The sequence below is a fragment of the Ictidomys tridecemlineatus genome, chromosome 5, assembly GCF_052094955.1.
Source record: "Ictidomys tridecemlineatus isolate mIctTri1 chromosome 5, mIctTri1.hap1, whole genome shotgun sequence".
Classification (NCBI taxonomy): Eukaryota; Metazoa; Chordata; class Mammalia; order Rodentia; family Sciuridae; genus Ictidomys; species Ictidomys tridecemlineatus.
The window spans coordinates 32,331,457-32,355,747 of NC_135481.1; the positions used below are offsets into that span (position 1 = coordinate 32,331,457).

A 24,291-nucleotide genomic window follows, 5' to 3' on the forward strand; every position below is an offset into this window, starting at 1 on the left:
CTCAGTTGGTAGAGAGCTTACCCTGCATGCACAAGGCCCTGGGTTCAATCCCTGTCACCACACACACACACACACACACACACACACACACACACACACACACAAACAAAACAAACAAACAAAAACGACTGATTTTTTTCTGCACAATGAAATCCTTTAGAATTTTGAATGTGTGATTTCCCTAATCCATATTCTTCTAACAAAAGTTACTCTATACAAGGAAATAAACCATACAGTGGTAGTACAGATGGGAGAAGCTTAAAAGCAGATTCTGTGGGTCCTTGAATTCCACTTCTGTATTCTTCAGGCAGTACCCTCGCTTCATAGGTAAGGAAAATGAATCTGGGGGAGTCGGTGAGCTTTCTAAGGTAACAGAGTCAGTCTTAGGCAAATTGAAACTAAAACTTGACTGATAAATGGCCAAGGCTGCTTCCTTAGGGCCATGCTGTGTTCAGCCCACCTTTCCTTCACAAATCCTCATCTACCTATACTGCCAAGAGAAAGTGATACAGGAAATGCCTAATAATTAAGAAAGGACAAGGGGGAAAGGAAGGACATGAAAGGATATTAAACTTCTGTATGTTCTAAAAGGAAATCTATTAAGAGAAAGAACACATCAGTTTAAAGTTTCTTGGCTATCTTTCTAAAGAGAACTGAGCAATCTAAATCCTCCCCTGGGTATTTCTAAGTATACATTCTAAGTTTCAAGAGGGCCAGCAAAACTATTTATGGATTATTTGGCATGTTTCTTTTATGAACACTTGAATGATATGGATGTTTGTTGCTTTATACATACTTTATAGTATATTTTTATGTTCATTTATAATCATATAGAACAATTTGAAGTCATTATGGAGTGTTGTATTTTTTTGTTTTCATTTTATATGACTTCATAGCAGTAGTTTATTTAAAGCTGAATTTTCACCCAGGAATCTTATCTATAATAATAAAATTGTTCTGTACAAAACCCCAGTAATACTGCTTTATGACTATTTTAGTCAGCTTTTTTTTTTTTTTTTTTTTTTGCCACCATGACTAAAAGAACCCAACCAGAACAATTGTAGAGGAAGAAAAGTTTATTAGAGGGCTCAAGGTTTTAGAGGTTTGGTCCATAGAAGGCCGGCTCCATTCCTCAGGGCTCAAGGTAAGACAGAATATCCTGGCAGAAGAGTGTGGCAGAGGGAAGCAGCTCACATGGTGATCAGGAAGCAGAGAGAGAAAGAGATCTCCACTCTGCAGATACAAATATATACCCAAAGCCACACACCAATTCCTGCCTTGTTCAGCTATATCTTGCCACTTCAGTTACCACTCAGTTAATTCCTATCAGGGCATTAAATCACTGACTGGGTTCAGACTCTTAGAACCCAATCATTTCTCCTCTGAACCTTCTTGCATCGTCTCACATGTGAGCTCTTGGGGGACATCTCACATCCAAACCATAACAGTGACATTTCCAGGATAATATATGATGGAATTGGGAGACTGCCTATACATAGCACTGGGCAGTGATGGGGAGCAGATCAAATATTAGGCAATTCACTCTAATTGTCCAACCAAGGCCAGTAAGGTAGATTGTGGTTAGAATATGGTAAAGGCCTTAGGTAAACCAGACTGGCTTATTAGCAGCCATATCTACACTGAATTTTTTTGTGAACACAGAACTTTTTGTGTCTGATTCTTAATGAACAGTTTTACCATACCTCAAGTTGTGGTTCAAGCTAAACTCTGATTCTAAAAGTATTGGAGAGGCAATGTTCGGTAGCCAACTCAGAAGGTTTCTATCTAGAATCTTTTTAGACATACAATTAGTGTATTAAATTTCTTGTTTTCTTGAAGATAGTGTATTCAGTATTCTACTTTTGAGAAGAAATTTTATTGTGACATTCAAGTAATCTTTTCACTTTAAAGATCTTTTTTTTTAAATTTAGTTGGAAACAATACCTTTATCTTATTTATTTATTTTTATGTGATGCTGAGGATCAAACCCAGGGCCTCTCATGTGCTAGGCAAGCTCACTACCACTGAGCCACAACCCCAGCCCCCAAAGATCTTTTTAAAGGTACTGTGCTGATAAGTCCAAGTACCTAGTCCCTGTGTGATTGCAGTGTGATGATTCATCAAAACCAAGTATAAAATCTAGCCCTGAAAAGCGAATTCCACTGTATCAGTATAATATGACTTTTATTCCCAGTAATAAAAACTCTCCAGTTTGGAAGAAGCACAGATGAGTATCATAAAAAATAGAGGCCAAGTCTTTTAAAAACAGAAGGCCATTCTAGGGAGTAAATAACATCTTTAGGTTTCATGCCCACCTCATTCCCTGCATTTGGACAGAAGCTAAAAAGAGTAGATATTCTTAGCCCTTATTCTGACTGGGGTTGTAGAAATGTCCTCTGGGAAAGGTGGCAGGTGAAAAGGGAAAAGTCAGCTTGAGCTGTTTGACTCTGAAGGAATGAAGACTTATGCTCTACACTGAATTGGAAGACTGTCCAAGGTCTGCATGGGCAGAGATACCTGCCCCCCTGTTAGGAGCAGAACATATAGATATTTATGTTATAGATATTTGTTAAACATTGGAGAAAAGAACTCACAGTCAGGCATATAATATGTCAACAAGTCAAATATAGTAGATATAGTAGATGAATTTAAGAAATTGTTGTGATTCCCTCTCAGTAAAGAAATAGATAAGGAAAACGTTCAGATAGGAAGAGGAAAAATATGCAAAGTTATTTAAACAGACAAATGTGGGAAGATGGAAAAACAAATGAATTATATATAAGAGGTTGCACTCTGGTGACAATGCAAGAAATACAAAGGAAACCAATTGTCAGATGCCCCTTTCCCATCGGACAACAATTATTTAAGGATAATCATTGGCAATGGAGATGAAAGTTGGATGGACTCATGTATCACCCAATGGTATCATTTATGTGATCTTTCTAAAAAGCAAGTTGTCAAAGTTTATTATGAAGCTTTAAAATTGTACCTATTAAATAAAACATACATGAGTTAATACTGTTACAAATATTTACAGAAATAGAGTAAATGCTTATAGAGTATGATGAGAAATAAGATATTTGCCTAGTCTCAAAGAATCTTTTCAGAAGATATTTATTATTTTACAAGCCAAAAGTGGTAAATTTACAATGGAAATGGCTAGAAGACACTGTCTTCAACAGTGAGGCATATTGCTATCTGCTATCTGCTACCACAAGCATGTATCTTTTCTTTGGCATTCATGAATCTAGTAAAGAAATAATATCAGAAAAACCCAAATTGAAGGATAATCCTACAAAATAACTGATTAGTTCTCCTAGAAAATGTCATGGGTTTGAAAGAGAGAGACTGAAGAACTCTCATTGATTAGAGAAGACTATTGAGACATAACTTAATGCAGTGTGGAATCATGGAATTTGATCTTGAACCAAGAAAAAGGACACCAGAGGAAAACTGGAGACATTTGTGTGATGTCTGCAGATTGGTTGGTAATACTGCATCTGTGTTAATTTCCTGGTTTTGATAACTGTGTCATATGTGGGGAAGTGTGAAATTATGCATGCTGTTTTGCAGGGTTTTTTGTTAATATAAAATTATTTCAAAACAAATACTTTTGATTTCTTTTTAATACTTAGACGAAAACAGATACTTCAGAAAAGCCAACTAATCAATTATGGCTTGACTCTTCTACTTCTGATATGACTATTAGAGATGATGTACTACAACTTAAACAAGAAATTCAAGTTTTACAACAACAAAATCAGGTAATTAAAAATGTCCTATAAGTTAATGAGAATTTTCATGACCTTATTAAATATAAAAGAGATAAATACACTTTTAAAAAATACAGAAGCAATACAAGTTATTACTCAAGTATAGTAGTAGGCAGTTATAGAATCCAGTTGTTTCCCTCTACTAGTGGTTTTGGGTAGTGGTTTCTTTGGAAGTTTAGTGTAATTCCTGTTTCCTTTCTATCTAATGGCATGACTGATACATACAGGTGTTTTTTCCTTCTCAGTCAACCTTTGACTGAAAAGTAAAATCTTGCTTATTTATTTATATGTTTACCAAAGATTATTGAATTTTATGACTTATTTTAAGTATCAATTAGCCAGTACTTCCGGTTAAATGTTTTCATTTAATATCAAAACAAATATAAAATATTAACTTTTATTCCTATCAAAAAGCTACTTATCAAATAAATCTATGCTCTTACCAAGGTATAGAGCCATTTCTTTTGTAGAATTATGAAAATGAATTATACCAACTAATGTTATAGGGTAAAATTGAGCACAGAGGATGTTAAAAAGATGAAGATAGATTAATTGATGAAAATGATGTTTGTTTCCTCTAAATACTTCATTTTTTTTTTCTTGTCTAGGAACTTAAAGAAGCTGAAGAAATACTGAAAAATACAAATCAAGACTTATGTAATCAAATGAGACAAATGGTACAGGATTTTGACCGTGATAAACAGGAAACTGTGGAGCGGTAAGTATGTAGATGCCAGATGCCTGCCTTCTGGGTCCCCCTTCCTCCAAGATACCCCACCCACACACACACAAAAACACAAAGATGAATAAAATGAATGTTTCCCTTTTGGGATCTTGAATTGGCAGAGATAAGTCCCTGGCTTCTCAATTAGAATTTGGAACACATTTTCCACAGAAACGTGCAAATATGGGTTCTATAGCATCATTAGGACTGCATCTCACTGAAATATTATAGCTTAGTGGGGTTTTTGTTGTTTGCTTGTTGTTAAAGCGAGTCTGGGAAACTATTTTTTATAAAGAAGAAATCTGTGGGAGGAAATATGTCTTCCAAATACCAAATCATAAACTTGGAAACAGACTTTTGGGACATAACTTACATGTGAGTTGGATGCTGCTAGTATTTGAGTTTAATATATATAACTTGGGATTTGGAAACCACACCCTCAATTATTTTAATTAATTTCTTTATAAACAGAAGTCCTCAATATAGATTACTTTGTGTTTGAATGACTGGGACATTCTCACATCCACGTTTGTCATTTTTCTGTAGAAACATGAAAAAAAGAAAATTTTGAAGATTCTCATAAGATTATTGGTTATAAATTAGTTATTACTGGTTTTGGTTGAAGAAAAGCAATCTGACCATCCTTGTAATTGGCATTAGAGGGAAGAGGTGGGGAGGAAGTGGTTCTAGAAATCATTCTAGTGTTTCTAGTAATGCCGAGCCTTGCCTTAGATCCCCTTCTCTGTTGCTAGGTGTGAAAGGACCTACCACCAGCACCATGAGGCCATGAAAGCCCAAATACGGGAGAGCCTATTAGCCAAACATGCTTTGGAGAAACAGCAGCTCTTTGAGATTTATGAAGCAACTCAATCTCAGCTCAGGTGAGAATGAGACTTCGGCTGCTCTGCAACTATAGAGACAACCATTCTCCTAGTCCATAATTTAAAGGAAAATTGTTTGTTATGCGGCCCTTTAATTTTTCTGTGGTCATTTAGTTGCGGGTTTTGTGTATCCAAGGTCTGACATCGATAAGTTGAGTAAGGAAATAACTACTGTGCAGGAATGTTACCTAGAAGTGTGCAGAGAGAAGGATACTCTAGAGTCGACTCTCAAGAAGACCACTGAAAAGGAGCAGCAAGCTCAGGAACAGAAGGTATGGTAAAGTTTAGGCTGATTCTTCATCACCTGGTCTCTCAGGCCTCAGTTTGTCGTGGAAACTGACACTTTTGGCTGGGGGATGTGAATGGGGACAGTGTCCCTAGAAGTCTCTTCACTTGGGGCTATACTAATATAACTTAGGAAATATAGTAAAAATTGAAATCGTTATTAAAACCTTTATAGAAAATGGCATATACAAAGGAGGAAATGTTTTCTTGTAGATTTATTCTAGAAGGCAAAGAAGTGCGGACAAGACTCACTTTAAATCTAAAACACATGGCTCCTTATTTTCATTTTGTGTTGACTGCCCAACTTTCTTTGTTCCTATGAGCTCTGCACAGTGTGTTCATTCCTTCAGAGGCCTTTTCCTCAGGCCCCTTTCTCTCTCAGTAGCTAATCATCATTTTATTTTTCTGGAAAGAAGGACAGGAGTTTGAATGTAGTCGAATGATAGGGAAGGTGAGGAAGGTCAGCGTGTTAGTATGACTTCTTTCAGGGGAGTTGGAAGAGTGCAATGGTTGCCCTAACTTCTGGTTCTTCCAATCTGCCCTTGGTCCAGGAGTAGAGTCACAAGGAAACAGTCGCCTGAGCTTTTTCTCTACCCTGGTGGGGATTCTCCCTCACACACAGATCTGACTTTCCCTTATGCTTGGGGCCAGCCTACTGACCAGTTTGAAAGCCCCCTGCCTCAGGATTAAGACATGTGTTTAAAGGCTTGAATAAATGTTCTATACAGAGAGTTTTGAGGAAGTTATATTAAAGCAAGGATTGCTACCACAGACTTTTAAAAAAGAATAGTAAAGAGAAGGTGAAATATTCAGTTTATTTAATATTTTGATTATTTTTTAATACATTAATATGATGAAAAAAGGTCATGTATGCATTTAGTAGAAAATTAAATGGAGCTGTTTTAGTCAGTGTTGGCAGTAAAAAAAAGTTAAAAAGGATTTTATATTATCTAAAAATTAAGAACTTAGCTTTCAGTGATTGTGTTTAAAATTAAAATATGGAGAAGATCTCTGTTTTTAAAAATATATATATTGGCAAGAACGTAAGAGCAGTTCTCTCAATGAAGCCATGCTTTTCAGGAATTTTTGTTTGGGTATGTTTAAAAGAATCAATTTGACTATAAAATTGGATTTCATATAATAGGTGAGTTGCAATTAATAATTGTTACTGACTGATATTTGGACTTATGAATGTTTGTACATGGAAGAAAGGTTAATACTGCTGCTGTTTGGCTCTTTCCAAAGAAACAAATTTAACAGTTAATTTTTTTAAAATTTAAAATTATCATTCAGTATAAGAAGTTATTTTTTTCCTCATTGGATGAATAGTTTATTGATTTTTAACACTTGTATATATTTGTCAGATTACAGAACAGCCATACCACCGTAAAAACTCCCTTGTGCTATCACTTTGTAATCACATCTACTCCCTACTTACAGGTCCAGTGTATTTGGAACATTAGATGTTTAATTTCTTTCTTCTCTGGGAATTGTTTAGGATTTTAAAAAAATATATATATATACACACACACCGGGGATTGAATTCAAGGTCACAAAACCATTGAGCCACATCCCCAGCCTTATTTTGTCTTTTATTTAGGGACAGGGTCTCACTGAGTTGCTTAGCACCTTGCTTTTGTTGAGGCTGGCTGTGAACTCAAGATCCTCCTGTCTTAGCCTCCCAACCCACTGGGATTACAGATATGTGCCACCACGCCCGGCTCAGTTTTTTAAATTGTGGAACTACAAGCCCTTAGTAGTCTTTGTAAGCCAATCAGAATGAAACACCTTTATATTTAGGAGAGTTTATTTAATCTTTTCATGTCTCTTGGAGATTGACAAAGATATACCAGTTTGTTTTCCTAGGAAATGTTTTCCCATGCGCAGTTCAAGAACTTACTCTGGAGCAGCCTAGGGAGCTTTTGGGGGTACTCCTTCTCTGCAGGACACAACTATTTTCTTGTAGTTTAGCTTTAGGTAGGGAACTTAGTTTGGCTATAGAATTCATGGAACTGGCAACCCCAAGAGCCCAAGGGGATATTTTAATGTTTCACATGTGCTGTTGTCTGAAACACTTGTTGAGTCAATCCATAGGTTAAGCAGAAGCTCAGTTATGTCCTGAAGCATTTATTATCACACAGACTTTTCTTCATGTGTTAGCTTTTCTTATTCAAAAAAAGTGGGCAAAAAACCTTACACAGAACTCTCTGGGTTGTGTAGAAATCAGTTTGGCTATGAATTTGTAGACAAGACTAAGATGACCATCATTCCCATTCATAATGCCATTGCTATACATGTTAAGGTTTATTCATACAACTGCAGGCCAAACTAAGCCAGTCCTTTACAGAGGTTAGAGAGTTGTTTTTTGTTTGCTTATTTTGGTTTTGTTTTTGCTATCTAAGCAAAATACAACAAGTTTTATTTTTTTAACTTGGAGAGACTATAAGTATTATTCAGAGATATTTACTTGAATTTTGTTTAAAGAGACAGCTATTGGAGGAAAGAGAAGAACTTGTAAGCAAACTGCAGTTGGAACTTGAAGAAAAGTACCAAGAAACTCTTATCATGGAAAAAACCAAGTGGCTGAAAGAGCAAGAAACTGGTAGTAAACAGCAGGTTGAAAGCGAAATGATGTTAGCCAAAGCACACTGGGATAAGGAACAGAAAGAGGTGTGGGTTAAAATTTCTTTCTGGTCACTATGTTTTAAAAATGTGTTAATTATAGAAGACAATTATAAATAGACATAATTTTTAATTGGCAAGTGGATATATAATTCTCTGTTCTACCTTTCAGAGTTGGGCTCTTAACAGTTTACCACAACAGTTTTACCTCTTAAAGTTAACCTCTCTTGACCCTTCAGCCAAATTCAGGATATAATGGGTTTACCTGGGTACTTCTTTGATTCCTAAAAATTGAAACCATGATCTAATTTCATATGTGAAGTGATTCTGATAACTCTAGATAAATATATATATCTATGTGTATGTGTGTGTGTGTGTATGTATGATTAACAAATAATCCTTATAATGGATTAGAAGAAGGAAGTAGTGGACAGGCTCAGAAGTACAAAATTTATTATCTCTATTGTGTATATTACAAATTAGCTTAGGAAATGCTAATAGTTTCCTAGAAAGTTAATGACCAAATTTTATCTTAAGAACTTACCTAGAAATGAAAAAAAATTTTTTTCAGGTTTATTTAAACTTAGATTCTCCTATTCATAAAATTCTTTTTAATTTCTACTGATCTGGTAGCCAGGTAAGCAGTTTGAGAACTTTGGATACCCAGGAGGTGGGAACTGAAAAAAGAAAAAGCAAATCTTGCAACTTCACAGTTGGCCTAAGACGGATGGTGTTTAGATCCATCCCATTACATTGTCGAAAGGAGAAAAATCAAGACATTCTTCTAGTAATGGCTTCCTCTTGAATGCAGTCTACTTAGTAAAATTTAACTTCATAACAAATAAAATGTCAGTGTGTTCAAGTTAGTAAACTATTTTTTAGATTAATTGATTAGATTTACTCAGTGCTGATTTGTGGAAGCATGGTATCCATGATGGCAAAACCTACATTTATAGCAAAAGTTTTTCTTTTGTTTGTTTTTGTTTTTATTGTGCCACATGATACTGTCAATATCAAAGCTTCCAGAAAGTTGCGTATTAAACGCCAGTTAGTCTGACCTCACACAGCATAATTAAATCTTCCCTGTGATTTTTCTCACATAGTTAAGGTCAAAGAATCACTTTCAAGTTTTACTTGAGAATATATTTTCATTGACTGAATTTCTAAACCTCAGATAATTACTATAACAATGTCTAGATGGTTTTCAAACACAGGTATGGTTGCTTTTTTGTGTAGTTATTCTAATTTTCATTTATTTGAGCATTTTTCTTCTCATATGATATTTCTTCTGAAAACAGATGAAACAAAAACTCATACAACAGCTGGAAAAGGAGTGGCAGTCTAAGCTGGATCAAACTGTAAAAGCTCTGAAAAAGAAAACCACAGATTGTGGAAGCCAAACTGACCAAGCAGCCACCCTGGATGTCATTTCCAAGGCAGACATGGAGGTCATGGTAGAAAAGCAGAAGCAAAAGCTCCAGCGAGATTTAGAACAAGAGAAGGAAGCAGCTATCAAGGGGGCTTTGAAGAAACTCCAAATTGAATTGGAGGTCAAATACTGTGAAAATATTGCCCAACAGGTAATAGGCATGACTATTATAGAAATTATCGGTGCTCCCTATTACTGCAACTTTTGAATTGTTATAGCTTTTAAAATTTTGTGCTTTCCTAGAATAGAAAACCCGTTATGTTTTTCCTAAAGTGTTCTTCATTATATTTCTATCATAAAACTCTTACCCCTCAATTTTTCTGTATCTTCTTTCATTTTACAAAATGTTTGTTCCTCTAAGATCTGAGATTTCATTTGAGGTTAAAGATGGTCGTTTTCTATCTGAATGAAGCACAACTTAATTGTGAATTTTTCACATCTAATTTCATAGAAAATTTCCCACAAAGTAGTTATAGATATAAGTATACTTGAATAAGATTTTTAACAATATTAGTGTTGAGACTCAATGTGACTTGGGTCTGCAGGCATGCCCCATAAATGGAATTTTGTCTGTAATTCTCATCAGTTGCCAAAATGTGGTGCCATTGTCCTTCCTTTGAAGCACTCAGAAACTAGCTTTTAACTGGGGCAAATGACTTGATTTCAAAGAAGTATCATACTGAGAAAAATATAGTCTGTGTTAACAGAGTTACCTGTTATATGTATCTTAACTATTACAGTGCTTCTTGAGTTTGTTGGACTCAGGACTCCTTTACACTTTTAAAAATGGAGGAATCTAAAGAGCTTTTGTTTGTGTGGATCATAGATATAACCTATGTAACAAAATAAATTTGAGAAAAAATTTTAAAAACAAGAAATACCCCAAACACAAACTCTGTTCATTGTCAGAGCATTTTTGCCATCAACACAGCATGTAGTTCCTGGAACACTATGCTCTTTGTGCATGAGAGATGGCACTGGAAAAGGCAGATTGTGTTTAATATAATTTTGAAAATCGTTTTGGCTTCACAGACCACCTGACAGGGGTGTCTGGCCTTCAAGAGGTTCCTAGACCTTGATATATCTTTTACGTTTTTATTTCCTGAAAGACATATTATTGTAAACTTCCAAAAAAGATAATACCTGAACTAAGGTTTTAAAAAATATATTCAGGTTTTAGCTGGGTGCGGTGGCACATGTCTGTAATCCCAGTAGCTGGGGAGGCTGAGAAAGGAGGATCGAGAGTTCAAAGCCAGTCTCAGCAAAAACGAGGTGCTAAGCAATTCAGTAAGACCCTGTCTCTATAAATAAAATACAAAATAGGGGTTGGGGATGTGGTTCAGTGGCCATGTGCCACTGAGTTCAATCCCCAATAACCACGCCCCCCCCCAAAAAAAAAATATATAAATACACACACTCCCATACTCAGTAGTTAAAATTTTGCTTGAATTGAGCTTACAGGGCATTCATAAGATCTGGAAACATAGACAAATATATGTAATGGTATCAAGGATATCTTCAATTAATTAGATAATTTTCTGAAGTGGTCAGTATGTTAAGAAAATTTTCCATAGACATAGAAATGTATTTAAAGACAATTCTTTGGTATTTATGTAATTCTAAATCTTGTGAAGACAAGCAAGAAAAACATTAGCATATTGTAGTATAAAGAAAATGGTTCATAATAACTTTTAAAGGAATATAAATTTTTATAGAAACTTTATCTTTTCTCCATATTCTCAATTCCTGGGAGTTTACCTGTAATTGTATTTAGTATGTTAGTAAGAAATATGGCCTAGTATCAATTCTGTTTTTCTATTTATAAATATATGTGCATACATTTTAAAAGAAAGGAATAAATACAAATTATTTAATTAATGATCTTGTAGCTGGTGGTAGATTTATATCAACCATATAATTCATCATCTTAAATTTTTCTACAAAATGAGGTATTGCCCCTATTCTTTTGTACAAACTCATTCTTGACAGCAGGAAATTTTTCAGGTGTAAGGTTCTCAAACATAGTGGTACACATATGTGTGTGCATGTGCATGCATGTATGAGGTGGGAGGAGCATGTGGGCGTAGGGACGAGATAGCAGCTGGCACCGAGCAGCCCTTTGGAATACCTCTTTTTCCCCCAAGATAAACAGAAGTTTGTAGGAAATAACAATTGATACCTCATAAAGTTTTATAAGATAGTATTATTCATCAAACATCTCATAGATTCCCACTTTCTGTTGTGGCATTTGCAAGGAACAGCATGGGAAGTTTAGAAAAAATATATCTGAATGTACTGTTTAGGATAAGGTAAAGTACTTAAAGTCAGTGTACCTATGCTATAGTGAGACACAATGTCAAACGCACATGAAATTATAGTTGTTATTTGAAAGTGAGCTCTTTCTGAAATTTTATACCCTGTTTTGCCTCTTTGTCTTGTAATGTCCTACAGGTAGAGACAGCTGTGCAAAATGCTCGCCTTCGATGGCTAGAAGAACTGCCTGAGCTTGCAGAGTACAAAGCACGAATGAGAGTAGAACAGAAGAAGTGGGAGGAACAACAAGAGATCTCTGTGGCCAGAAGGGTAAGCACTCTCCTGGAAAGGAACTTCGGGAAGACCTCTCCCTGGCTTCCTCTTTTGCCTCTGTCCTGGGAATTTGTTCCTACTCGTGACAGTGCATGTTAAGCATTAACTAAGGGGGCTTAGCATATGGTGTCTGTTATCATCATCAAGTTGTGTAGGGAAAGAGAAAGTATTTTAGTATCTAAAAACTCTCATAGAAAGATAACCTTGACTTAGAAATTAATTCCCATTCTGTCTTGCACTATCTTTAGACAAGATTGAGAACAGGTGGTTATCTGTTTACTATTAACTGTATAGTATACTCTTGTGTGTGTGAAGGTTTTCTGTGCCATGTCAGTCATCATACAACATAATCTCTTTGGTAAAGCGCCAATTTTCCAGAGATGTCTGTTCCTCGAAAGGAAAACCCAGATATTATTACCATGTGATCCATGTGTACTCTTCAACTTACTAGTCTAAACCAATTCTACTCAAAATGCCAACAAACCAAAAATAATTCTGAAATTTGACACAACAATTCTAAAATGTATTTAGAAAAACAAAAGGCCTAAAAAATTGTTTAGTGTCTTGGAAAAGGAGTCCCAGTCCAGCTTTCACGTATAATAGACTATATTGGAAAGAAACAACTTGGACAGTTGAGTCACAGAAATAGAACTGTTTTAAAATTCAGTACGATATAGAATTCAGTGATAGGCCTAACTATGAATTAAAGCGTAATAAATTGTTTCAAAATAAGAAAATGAGGAGTTATTTCATAATAAATCATCTTATGATAGCCAGATAACTGTGGAAAAATGTTTATATGCTTCACAATAAATGCTAAGTTGATGGAATTAAACACTTTTAAGTGAAAGTATAGAAAAATTAAAATAAAATTAAATATTTCAGATCTGTATCCCAATAACAACCCAATTTTGAGGCAAATGGACCTGACAGTAAAGATAAAGTAATAGGCTTAAAATATGCACAAATGTTTAAAACATTTTTGTTTTTCCAATAAATAGCAATGTCAAATAAAGATGAGAATAAAAATAAGGAAAATAAATGAACCACGCCTGAGAAATATTAATCTAATGTATAACAAAGAATTCATATAAATTCATAAGAAAAACAAGAGTTCAATGATAAATACACATGAGCCAGCAATCTCCATAGTCCAAGCAGCAAAAAATCAGTGGAAGAACATCCATACCTGTCAGTATGAAGGAAATAAAAACCAAAATAAATTTAAGGTGCCATTTTATGCCGTATGTATAAATCCTCTCTTCAGAATTACACAACACACAGAATATAATATTCTGAATTATATGATACACAGAATTTAATAGATTGCAGTTTCAAGCATGTGCAGTCTTTTGATGGCCATTTTGGAGAATAATGTGGAATATAGCAGAAGTTGTAAATGATTCATATCCTGTACTCCTCATTGTACACCACATATTACTTGAGGAAATATTTCAATATAGATCAAAACCATTTATAGTAGTACATGGGTATTTGTTATATCATTATCTATACTTTCTCATGTGTCTGAAACATTTCAAAAGAAAATTTAAGAAGGAGAGAGAAAGGGGAAAGAATATAATAGTGAGGATATTTGTCTCAGAGCTCAGAAGTCAGGTAGAATATAGAAATTAAAATAGGCCAAAAGATCTTTCCTTAAGAGAACAGAAGGCCTGAATGTATGTGAGTGCAGAAATGTAGAAGTGACAGTGTATTGCTTCTGAAACTTCAACAAATGTGAGACTCATCTGCAGGGTCTATTAAGGTACAGATTCCTGGGCTTTCTTTCCAGTTAGAGATAATGAATTGATAGGTCTGTACTGAGTCCTGAAAATTTGCGTCTCTTATAGGCTCTTGGGTGTTGTGATACTGTTAGCTGTGGACCACACTTGGTTGTAACACTATTCTAGATAATTGTATGAGCTACAAAACATAATGTTAACTTGTTGCACATCCTTTTTCCAACCAAAGGAGCTAGAGAAAGGGCTCAGTTCATAGTATTGACCAGAGAATTCCTTTAAAATTGGAGTTATCATGAATCCAGATCTGCAGCAATGTAAAAATCAGTTTCTAAAGTTCACAAGTGGTCAGGGTAGTTCAGTGGTTCCCAAACTTTGCTGCACATTGAAATCACTTGAGGATCTTTAAAAAATCCTGTTGCCTGACTTCCATTCTCAGACTGTTTTGATTGCTATTGTATATAGCCTAGGCATCAAGACTTTGTAAAGCTCTTTAGGTGATTCGGGTTGATTTGAGTTGACTAATGTTATCAAATTATCCTTATAGAACTTCACTTGAGAAGGTATGCATTTTTGGTCAAGTTTGGCAGGTCTTTTAAATTCCATTGGTCTATATGTATTCAAGTCACCTGGTAATGATTCTCAAGCATCTATTGCAATATGATCCTTTTTTTTTTTTTCCTAAAAAAACTACTTAAATGGGTTTCAAGTAACTACTGAATTATTCTTGTGGTGGAGAGGAATTTTATGAGAACTTCCTTTGTAAGCTTACCTTAGACCGTGAATTTAGTAAGTAAGTACTCATGCTGTCATTCCAAGTACATGTAAGAAGTATTGCCTATAGTAATCACCACTGGGTCAGCCTTTGAGGTACTCAGTTCTTTCTCTTTTGACACTGTTATGTCCTGACTTCTTTCAATACGGTGAGGGAGAATTAGAAGTAAAAGGAACTCAAGGTTATTCTCCAACTGCTCATTTTTTTTTTTTTTTTTTTTTTGGTGAAAATAGTAAATTGCCAAAGAGATTAAATTAAGTGGCTTTTCCACGGCCATACATCCAAAAATAATTCAAGCTATGTAACATTTGAGTCTTCGTTATCTTCAGGATCTGGGTTGAGTACTTTAAGTGGATTATCTCCTTATATCATTTAATCCTAAACAGTGCTATCAAATTGGTATTGTAATCATCCCTACTTTACAGGCAATGATACTGAGGCTCAGAGAAGTTGAGTAGTGGGCCTGTAGTCATAGTGACCCATGAATGCCAGCAGTTGTCTCCAAGTCTGCCCCTTCAAGCCCTCTTGCTAGGCTGTCTCTGCAGTCAGTGCAGAACTGGAGCTGGAGCCCAGGGTTTTGATTTCCTTATTACTTTTTGGTTATGACCTGCTGTTTTATCTGCTTATTCCTTTGTATTGTTATAAAAGAAAAGGAGATTAATGAAAAATGACTTCCTGTTTGATATTGTCATTTAATGAACTGTTTTATCCACTAAAATTGCATGACTTGCCTATTAACAAATAATTATGTAGGTGTGTGTTACATTCCTAATAGTAAGGTTTCCTTATGGGATTGCTTTTGCTTTAGAAAAAAGATGCTTAATTTGTAGGGGGCTTAGATAAAAGTTGAGACTGTATCAGTATTAAAAATATCAGGGTTTATTTATTTATTTATTTTAGAGAGAGAGAGAGAGAGAATCTTTTTTTTTTTTTTTTTTGATGGACACAACACAATGCCTTCTTTTTTTTTTTTTATAATGTGGTACTGAGAATCAAACCCAGGTCCCGCCCGTGCTAGTAGAGCGCTCAACCGCTGAGCAACAATCCCAGCCCTCAGGGTTTGATTACAATTTGGACCACCAAAAAAATATATATATATATTAATGTGAAATACTTTTCTGACATTAATTTCAGTTAATTATATAAATATAAATATATAGAATGAATATATAAATTTATATTCCAGTTTCAGCTTTTAGTTCTTCATTCGGAAATTGATATTTTTAGATAACATAAGCCATAAACTAGCTAGTGATCTAAAATGAAGGAAAAGATCCTCAAGACTTCATCCAAATTTGCTTTTTTTTCTTTAAGTTTTAAATCTCTTGAGAGGTTAACCTAAATTGTTGCTTAGTTTAATTTTGTTATTAACAAGGAGAATCATAAAGACTTTTTAAATATGTTATATTCTTCAGCTGGCATTGGCTGTGTCTGAAGCTAAAGAGAAGTGGAAAAGTGAGATTGAAAATATGAAGAAAAATATAACGCTGGGCAAGAACTTGGAAGAGAAGATTCATTCTCTCCAGAAGGAGCTGGAGTTAAAGAACGAGGAAGTCCCTGTGGTTGTCAGGGCGGAATTGGCTAAGGCCTGGAGCGAATGGAACAGAGAAAAGCAAGAAGAAATCCACAAAATTCAAGAACAAAATGAGCAAGATTACCGGCAGTTTTTAGATGATCATCGAAATAAAATTAATGAAGTGCTTGCAACAGCTAAAGAAGACTTTATGAAACAAAAAACTGAACTGCTTCTCCAAAAGGAGACAGAATTACAAGCTTGCCTGGAACAGAGCCGTAGAGAGTGGACAGTGCAGGAAGCCAGGCGGATCCAACTAGAAATCCATCAGTATGAGGAAGACGTCCTAACTGTGGTCGAACTTCTCTTATTGGAAACCCAAAAAGAGTATATCAGTGGTTCAGAGAACAAGCAGCCTTTGGAAATCTTGTCAACTTGTTCTTCAAAGTGGGTGTCTGTGCAATATTTTGAGAAACTAAAAGCCTGCATACAGAAAGTACTTCAAGATACAGTCTCCATGCTTAAAGAAAATACCAGCCCAGAAGGGGAAAAGGTATGTTCCTCAGAGTAAAAGAGCTATTGGATGTCAAGGATGACTGTAGAAGTTGCATATGTTTGGTTTTTTTTTTCTTTTTTTTTTTTTTTTAGGAGATGTGAGACTTGTATTTATATCAGTGGTTTAAAACACCTTTTGTAGAAAATTCAAAGGATCTATATTTTGTTGCCAAAGAACCTTTACTGCTTCATAGTACCACAAAGTGAGGCAGAGTTTTTAGCCTCTATATGTCTTTTTCCTAAGAGAGAAAATATGCTTTCCTTTGAAAGGATGAGATTTCAGAAACTGAATAACTCTTGTTCTTATTTTTCATTTTCTGGGTCTAACACTTTAAGAAATATGTATCATATCAAGCTGTAGTTTCTTAAAAGCTTCTGAAGAGCTTGGAAGTCTGTTTCTTGCCCTCAATGAATTTATATCTTATTTAGGCTAAAACTACCAATCAAATACAAAAAGTATTGGAACACAAACAAGCAAATAAGAGGTATGGCTCACACACCCAAAACCCTAAAATCCAGTTTCATTGATTCACCTGGTATGTGCATATAGAATGGATTAATTGTATTCTTTTAGTTGAATAAGTATTCTCTTAGACTGACTTTAAGTTTGTGTGGAAGAGCTGATAAAAACGAAAGTCTTGCTTCCTTATAATTAAAGAAATTAGGTATGCATGAAAGATCCAGAATAATGTTCTAAGTTTCAGCATGTGGAAAAGATGTCAATATTATCAGGTTGTTTGAGAGAAGAGTTCAGACATATGAGTTGAGATCCATCAGGATATCATGACTGAAGATTTTTCAAGGTCATAATTGAGAATTTATATTAATATCTATAAGAAAGAGTTATAAGCTAGGAAAAAAAATCTGAGTTCTAGTAATTTGGTGATAGTTAGTTTATTGCTTTGGGCAAATATATACCATTATTTTTCAACCTGAGAAAAACAAATGAATCCCTGGCTTAGTTCCTTAAATTTGCGTGCAAGATATGTATGACATAACTGGGCCTTCCTATACCCAGCATGTGAAAAAGTACATAACTTTAGAACCAGAAGGGACCTAGAAGATCAGTCCACTTTGTCCCAGTTCACCCCAGTTGCTGTTTTTCTCCTTGATTTCACAGAGATGTCATTCTTGAGGAGTTGCCTTCAATATAACAATTGGATAAGATTGCTTCCCATGAGCACTACTTAATTCTTTATTGAGAATCTTTGGAGAAAATAGATAATTAAAAATAAGAACGTTATCTATAGCAGGTTTTAGGATGAGAAGTGATGGGAAAATCGTGTCAATGTTTTCAAGTTTGTTTTCCCGAAAAGACAATCTCTGCCTTAAAACATGAAGAAACTACACCACCTTTCCCATTTATATTTTTATTTTGTTGGCATTGTAGTTGTAATGAATTTGACCCCTGCTTCAGTGAGAATATTCTGTGTTTTCCAAATGGTGTGGAATACACACACACATACACACGTACACACATGCATACCCAATCAACCTGAGGTATTTTTATAGGGCTGATAATTATATACACAGTTTAAGGTCATCTGTGTGACTTAATGTGGCTCACAGTTCTGTGGAGAGAGGATCAAATAATCTGGCTAAGAATTTAGCTTTTGTTTGGTGGATCTGGTTCCATTCCTGAGGAAAAGCTGACTTTGAAGTGCCCAGTCTACCTTCTACCATTTTTAAGCTAGCTCAGCTCAGGATGTTGAGGTAAATCAATGATTATAAATTTACAATACAGGTGCTATCAATATGAATAACTATATTTTGTTAAATCTGTACTTAGAATTGTTCATGGAAATTAAAAGTGGAAAACTGTGTATTTAAAGAAGTCTTCATTAAAACAGTAGAAGTGATCAAAAGTTTCCTAGAATGGAGAGGATGCAGTGACTGGAAAATGTCATTTCTAAGAAAATGGATACCTTATCAAATACATTAGTGGAACAGCTCACAGTGGATAAAAGAAAAATATCAACTGGGGCAAAATTTTCCAGGAACCTTAAAGATGTATATTCTGTTTTTTTTACTTTCGAAGTCAAGTTAAAATTAAGACCAAAACGGTTATTGCTTTCCTACCTTTTTTGGTCATCTTGGCTTTTCTTCTCCAATTTTAAGTGGAAACTAGAGATATTAATAGCCTTTGGTTCAGCTTTTATTTCTCTGTTGGGCCTCAGTCTCATAGCCTCTTGATTGTGAGCCTGCTGCTTCTGTGGGACACCATACATGGGCTTCCTGACATTTAGTGATTGGGTTTCTTAGAATTAAAATCAAGGCTTCTAGAATCAAGCAGAGTATGTGTTTTAAGAAATTAAACAAGACTGCTTTAAAACATCATGTATTCTGTTCCTTTGGTATTTAATAATTGCCCCAAATCTGAAAATATTAATCTTAAAAATCTGTGAGTTTATAGCTAAGCCTCAGTTTCTCTTTAACTGGAATTTGATTGGCATTTCTTATCTAATGAGAGCATACATTAAAGTACTTAGGAACATTTAAGTACTAAGTAAGTTTAAAAATAAGTTTATTGTTATTTTCAGTTTGGAGGAGGCAAAAGGTTGATATTGTAGTTGCTAATGAATTTGATCTCTGCTTCAATGAAAATGTTCTGTATTTTCAAGAATAATTCTGACCTCATATTATTTGTCCTGTGGTTTGATAACATAAATTATTCAAAGTCTCTGAAATTCATATATAAATAAATGCACAAGGTAAACTTCATGTCTCTGTCATAGCAGGCCTATCTGTCCTCTGTTGGACTAGCCTACTAGGAGGCTCCTAGTGACATGTAGCACTGTGAGAAAAACATTAGTGATAGAGCACAATTGTTTTCAGGCAATGTTTTTATTTTTATTATTAGCATTTTATATAGAAATTTGTATCAATTTTTTTGTGGAGGATATTCATTATGAAGATAATTTTTTTCAGAGAAATATGGTCAAGATCTCTATGAATCCTGCCAGCGGGGGTAGTGGGAGAGGAGATCCTGGAGTCCCAGCAGCCCTTCCTGCACCCACTTCCAGATACCAAGTACAGCCTTTGCCCTTGCAAGAAGCAGAAGCTGGTAATTGGATTTTGTTTCCATGAGTCTTTATAATATGTGTAATCACTATTCCAGAGGGGCATCTTGAGTATAAAAGGAAATCAAAGATGTGAACAGTTTTCTGAGTGAATAAATATATAAATTACTCTGACTTGATTTCTATTTTCTCCTTAGATTTTATTTTGTATTTAGAGGACAGTGTTGAATTAGATCTTGTTCTTAGATCTTGTTCTTCTGTCTTTTTATAGATTTTATTCCATTTATGTGATTCTATTGTAATTATAAGGAAAATAATGAGAGTTTTAATAGAACAATCATGTTTTTATTCCCTGACTATTGAGAAATTAAGGGTTTCATATAAGATATGGAGTCTTTAAGGGTTTCATATAAGATATGCCAGATAATGGAGACTTTTTTCATTCAAATTACTGAAGTTTATTTCAACCATTTGTTAATGGAAGAAATACTTGTGAAATACATTAGATATTTTCTAACTTATTTGTATGCTTTTTTTAGGGCAGGGATAGTATTTTTAAACTCTTCCTTTCCAACCATGGTGAAGTGAAGAATGTAGAGATTGTATTCCTTGATTATTTGATGACTTCATAGTTTAACTTTTATTTGGTGGCTTCAACTTGTCATTATGGGAAAGATTATACAGTACCACAGCACCTTATATTCAGAGCTTACTGAGGAACATCGGGTTTATATTGCCTATTTACTGAAATTTTTGAGCTAGGAATTGGCAAATCCTTCATAAACTTTCATCCTTTTTAGCATATTGATCACTTGCAGCCTGCTCCTGCCCTCCCCACAAACATACCTGCCTTTCTTCTTCCTGTTTTTTGTTTCCATGTAACCTGGAAAAGAACTAGCAATTTCCAGGACAAATCACACATACTGTTATTTACCTTAGTTTCCACATTTGTAACTGAGTAGGCATATTTACCATAATTGTAGATTAATCTCTGCCTGTCCTAAGAGTTCAATTGACAGTTTTCTCATTGTTCACAGACCCTTTTCCTGTGCTTATGGGTTCTTATTGCCAGTTAGGTTGATAGTAATGCTACCTTAATTTGTATTTTGCTTCTTACTTTTCATGCAATACCATATTTAGAATAGCCTGAAGGTTATATTTTAACAATAAAATTTGTAGAAACAAATTTTAAATAATATTTGGCTTTGGGCAGTTCTATGAAAGAAATAAGTCCTATGAAAGAAATTAGATTTGGCTGAAGATAAATCATACTATAAAATGGTTTGTTTTTCTTTCTTTAGACTGTTTCCCTTAAAAACAAACACAATAATAAAATTATTAGAAAGGATTAGATCCAGGGGTTAAGGATATAACTCAGTGGCAGGGAGCTTGCCTAATATATGCAGGTCCCTGGGTTTGATCCCCAGCACCAAAAAAAGGAAGAAAAGGAGGAAGGGAGGGAGGGGAAAATAAAGAAAAAACAAAGAAGGGATTAAGTCTGAAATATATTAAAAGTTAAAGTCCTTTACAATCCTAGAATCAGAGAGTACTACTACTGACGGTTTTGTTACAGTCTCTTAATATCCTATTATTTTTATTAAAAAGTAATTTAAACATTAATTATGAAATACTTAGTAGTGCAAAGAATATATGTAATGCAGAGGTAAGTCATGAAAAACAACAACCAGGAACTAACAACCAGGAACTCAGTATTAAGTTTAAGAAATAGAATATCACCAGTGCTGGTAACCCACAGTTCCGCCCCACAGATTCCCTCAAACTGAGGTAACAAGTATTCCATTTTTAAAAAATTATTTCCTACTTTTCTTTGTTTTGACCAAATATATATGTTCTCAAGAATATTACTTCATTTTATGTCTCAACATTATAAAGATGGTTGAATACTCATATTTTTCGTAACTTGCTATGTTCCTATTTAATATCATGCTGCTTATTCATCTGCGTATAGCTGTAGTTCATTCATTTTCATCATTGTATAGAGTTTTCTGTTGTATGAATATTCTCTAATTATGTGTTCTTTTATTAATGGGAATTTGCTTGGTTTCTAATTTTACATTAAATTTTTCTTAAGTGAAAAATTTAAAATCAGAGCTGGGGATGGTAATACATGCTTGTAATTCCAGCTACTCAGAAGCATGAGGCAGAAGGTTGGCAAATTTGAGGTCAACCTTTGCAACATAGCAAGACCTGTTTCAAATTTAAAAAAAAAAAAATTAAAAGAGTTGGGATCTAGCTCAGTCATAGAGTGTCCTGGGTTCAATTTCCAGTGCTGAAACAAACAAAACCAACAACCACAGGAAAAATATGTATCTATAAGTCTATATCTATATCTACATACATCTATCTGTGTGTGTGCTTTTCCTGTGCTTCTGGGTTCTTATTTCCAGTTAGGTTGATAATAATGCTACTTTAATTTGTATTTTGCTTCTTACTTTTCATGTTGTATCATATTTGGAATAGCCTGAAGGTTATATATTACTGTGAAATGAGTAGAAACAATTTTTCTTTTTTTTTTTTAGAGAGAGAGAGAGAGAGAGAGAGAGAGAGAGAATTTTTTAATATTTATTTTTTAGTTTTCGGCAGACACAACATCTTTATATGTATGTGGTGCTAAGGATTGAACCCCGGGCCGCACGCTTGAGCCACATCCCCAGCCCAAGTAGAAACAAATTTTAAATGATATTTGGCTTTGGGAAGTTCTGTTCATATGTGTGTGTGTGTGTGTATGTACATACATTGATATACATGCATATATATGTATATAGATAGATAGATAGATAGATAGATGATACCATACACTGATATACATGCATATATGTGTGTGTGTGTGTGTGTGTGTGTGTGTGTGTGTGTGTGTGTAAATATATATGCATGTATATCAGTGTATGGTACCATTGTGATGCTTCATTGATCCTTTGATGCTCATGAACATAATTGGTTCCATTTAAGTGAAACTAAATAGTGAGGAGAGACCAAACAGTAATTTTGCTGGACCAGTGACTTTATATTAACATTTTAGATACTGGTCTCTTAATCTGTGCCTAATTTGTGTTTCTACTTTATTACTTCTTATTCATGGTTATAATCTACCTTCTGTATCATTTTCTGAATTCGACACATTACTTATGACAATAGCTATTATTATTATTGTATACTTGCTATATGCCTGTATGCCAACAATTTATACATTTATATCTCCCAGTAATTTTTAATCATTTTTTTAAAAATATGGAGACAATTTCAAACTTTTTAAAAAGTAGCAAAAATAAAAGCAGTTGTTTACAACACTTGTGTATCCTTTAACTAGAGAGAAATGTGTTGACAATGTTTTACCCTTTTTATGCTTTTTGGTGTGTATGTATATGTGAATTTCATTTTTTCCTGAACCATTTGAGGGTAAGATGTATGCATTGTGACCTTCATGTTTAAATATCTCAGCCTGAATTTTTCAAGAATAAAGTATTTTCTTGCATAACCTAACAATTAATTTAACATTAGAAAAAAGTATCAATCTGTTGCTTGTATTGTAATTTTGTGAGTTGACATGATAATGTCTTGTATAATATTATCCCCTCCCCTACAGGAATCTAACGCCAGATATTATTACATTTAGTAGTCATGGGTTTTAGCCGCTAATGTAGAATATTTCTCCAGCCTTTCTTTGTCTTTCTTAGCATTCTTGAGAGAAGTATCCTCTATTCCCATGACCCATGTTTATCAGAACTTCTCTTGTTTTGGGTTTATCTGGTGTTTCTTCATGATTAGATTCATATCATGCTTTCTGGGCTGGAACGTTGCATGGGTGATATGTCTTCACATTTGGAGGCACATTTGTCTTATTGGTGAGGTTTGTTTGGTCACCTGGTTAAAGGTTGTCCAATTTCTTCATTATATACTTATTGGGGTTTCCCCTCTTTGCAACTAGTAAAAATCTATGAGGAGACACTTTTAAGACCATGCAAATATCCTCATAAAACTTCCTCTTAGATTTGGCAATTATTGATGATTCTTGCCAGATCCATTCTTTCCCATGCTGGTTAAAAAATAATAATTTTCCAACTCCAGGCCTTCTTCCATTTTTACCAGTTGGCCCTCATCGTGTTATAGTTAAGAATCCTCCTGTTTCATTTGCTTATTATCCATCTACCTAGATATGTATCAACCTACCCATCCATCTACTCAGAGGATTATTGATCTGATTCACAAATTCTTGTTTTTTCCCATGCTTTATAATTCGTTAGTATATTTAATTTAGTGCTCAAGTTGTCCCAGATTCAGCTAATGAAGCACTTTCAAACTGGCTCCTGTATCCTTGCAACATGTCTACATTTTTTTTTTTTTAGTACAATCTTACTTTCTTCATGGCAA

General features: G+C 34.5%; 1 protein-coding gene across 4 annotated transcripts in view; it reads left to right on the plus strand.

The window, feature by feature from the left end:
• Positions 1-24,291, plus strand: part of Cep152 (centrosomal protein 152) — an 80,789-nt gene that overhangs the window by 45,676 nt on the left and 10,822 nt on the right. For all 4 annotated transcript variants that reach the window (XM_040274991.2, XM_013357650.4, XM_040274992.2 and 1 more), the window contains 9 exons: positions 3,636-3,764; positions 4,382-4,491; positions 5,250-5,378; positions 5,515-5,650; positions 8,148-8,333; positions 9,584-9,865; positions 12,166-12,297; positions 16,230-16,880; positions 19,811-19,946. In XM_040274991.2, coding sequence (XP_040130925.2) covers positions 3,636-3,764; positions 4,382-4,491; positions 5,250-5,378; positions 5,515-5,650; positions 8,148-8,333; positions 9,584-9,865; positions 12,166-12,297; positions 16,230-16,880; positions 19,811-19,946 — 1,891 coding nt within the window. The remainder of the gene's footprint in view (positions 1-3,635; positions 3,765-4,381; positions 4,492-5,249; positions 5,379-5,514; positions 5,651-8,147; positions 8,334-9,583; positions 9,866-12,165; positions 12,298-16,229; positions 16,881-19,810; positions 19,947-24,291) is intronic.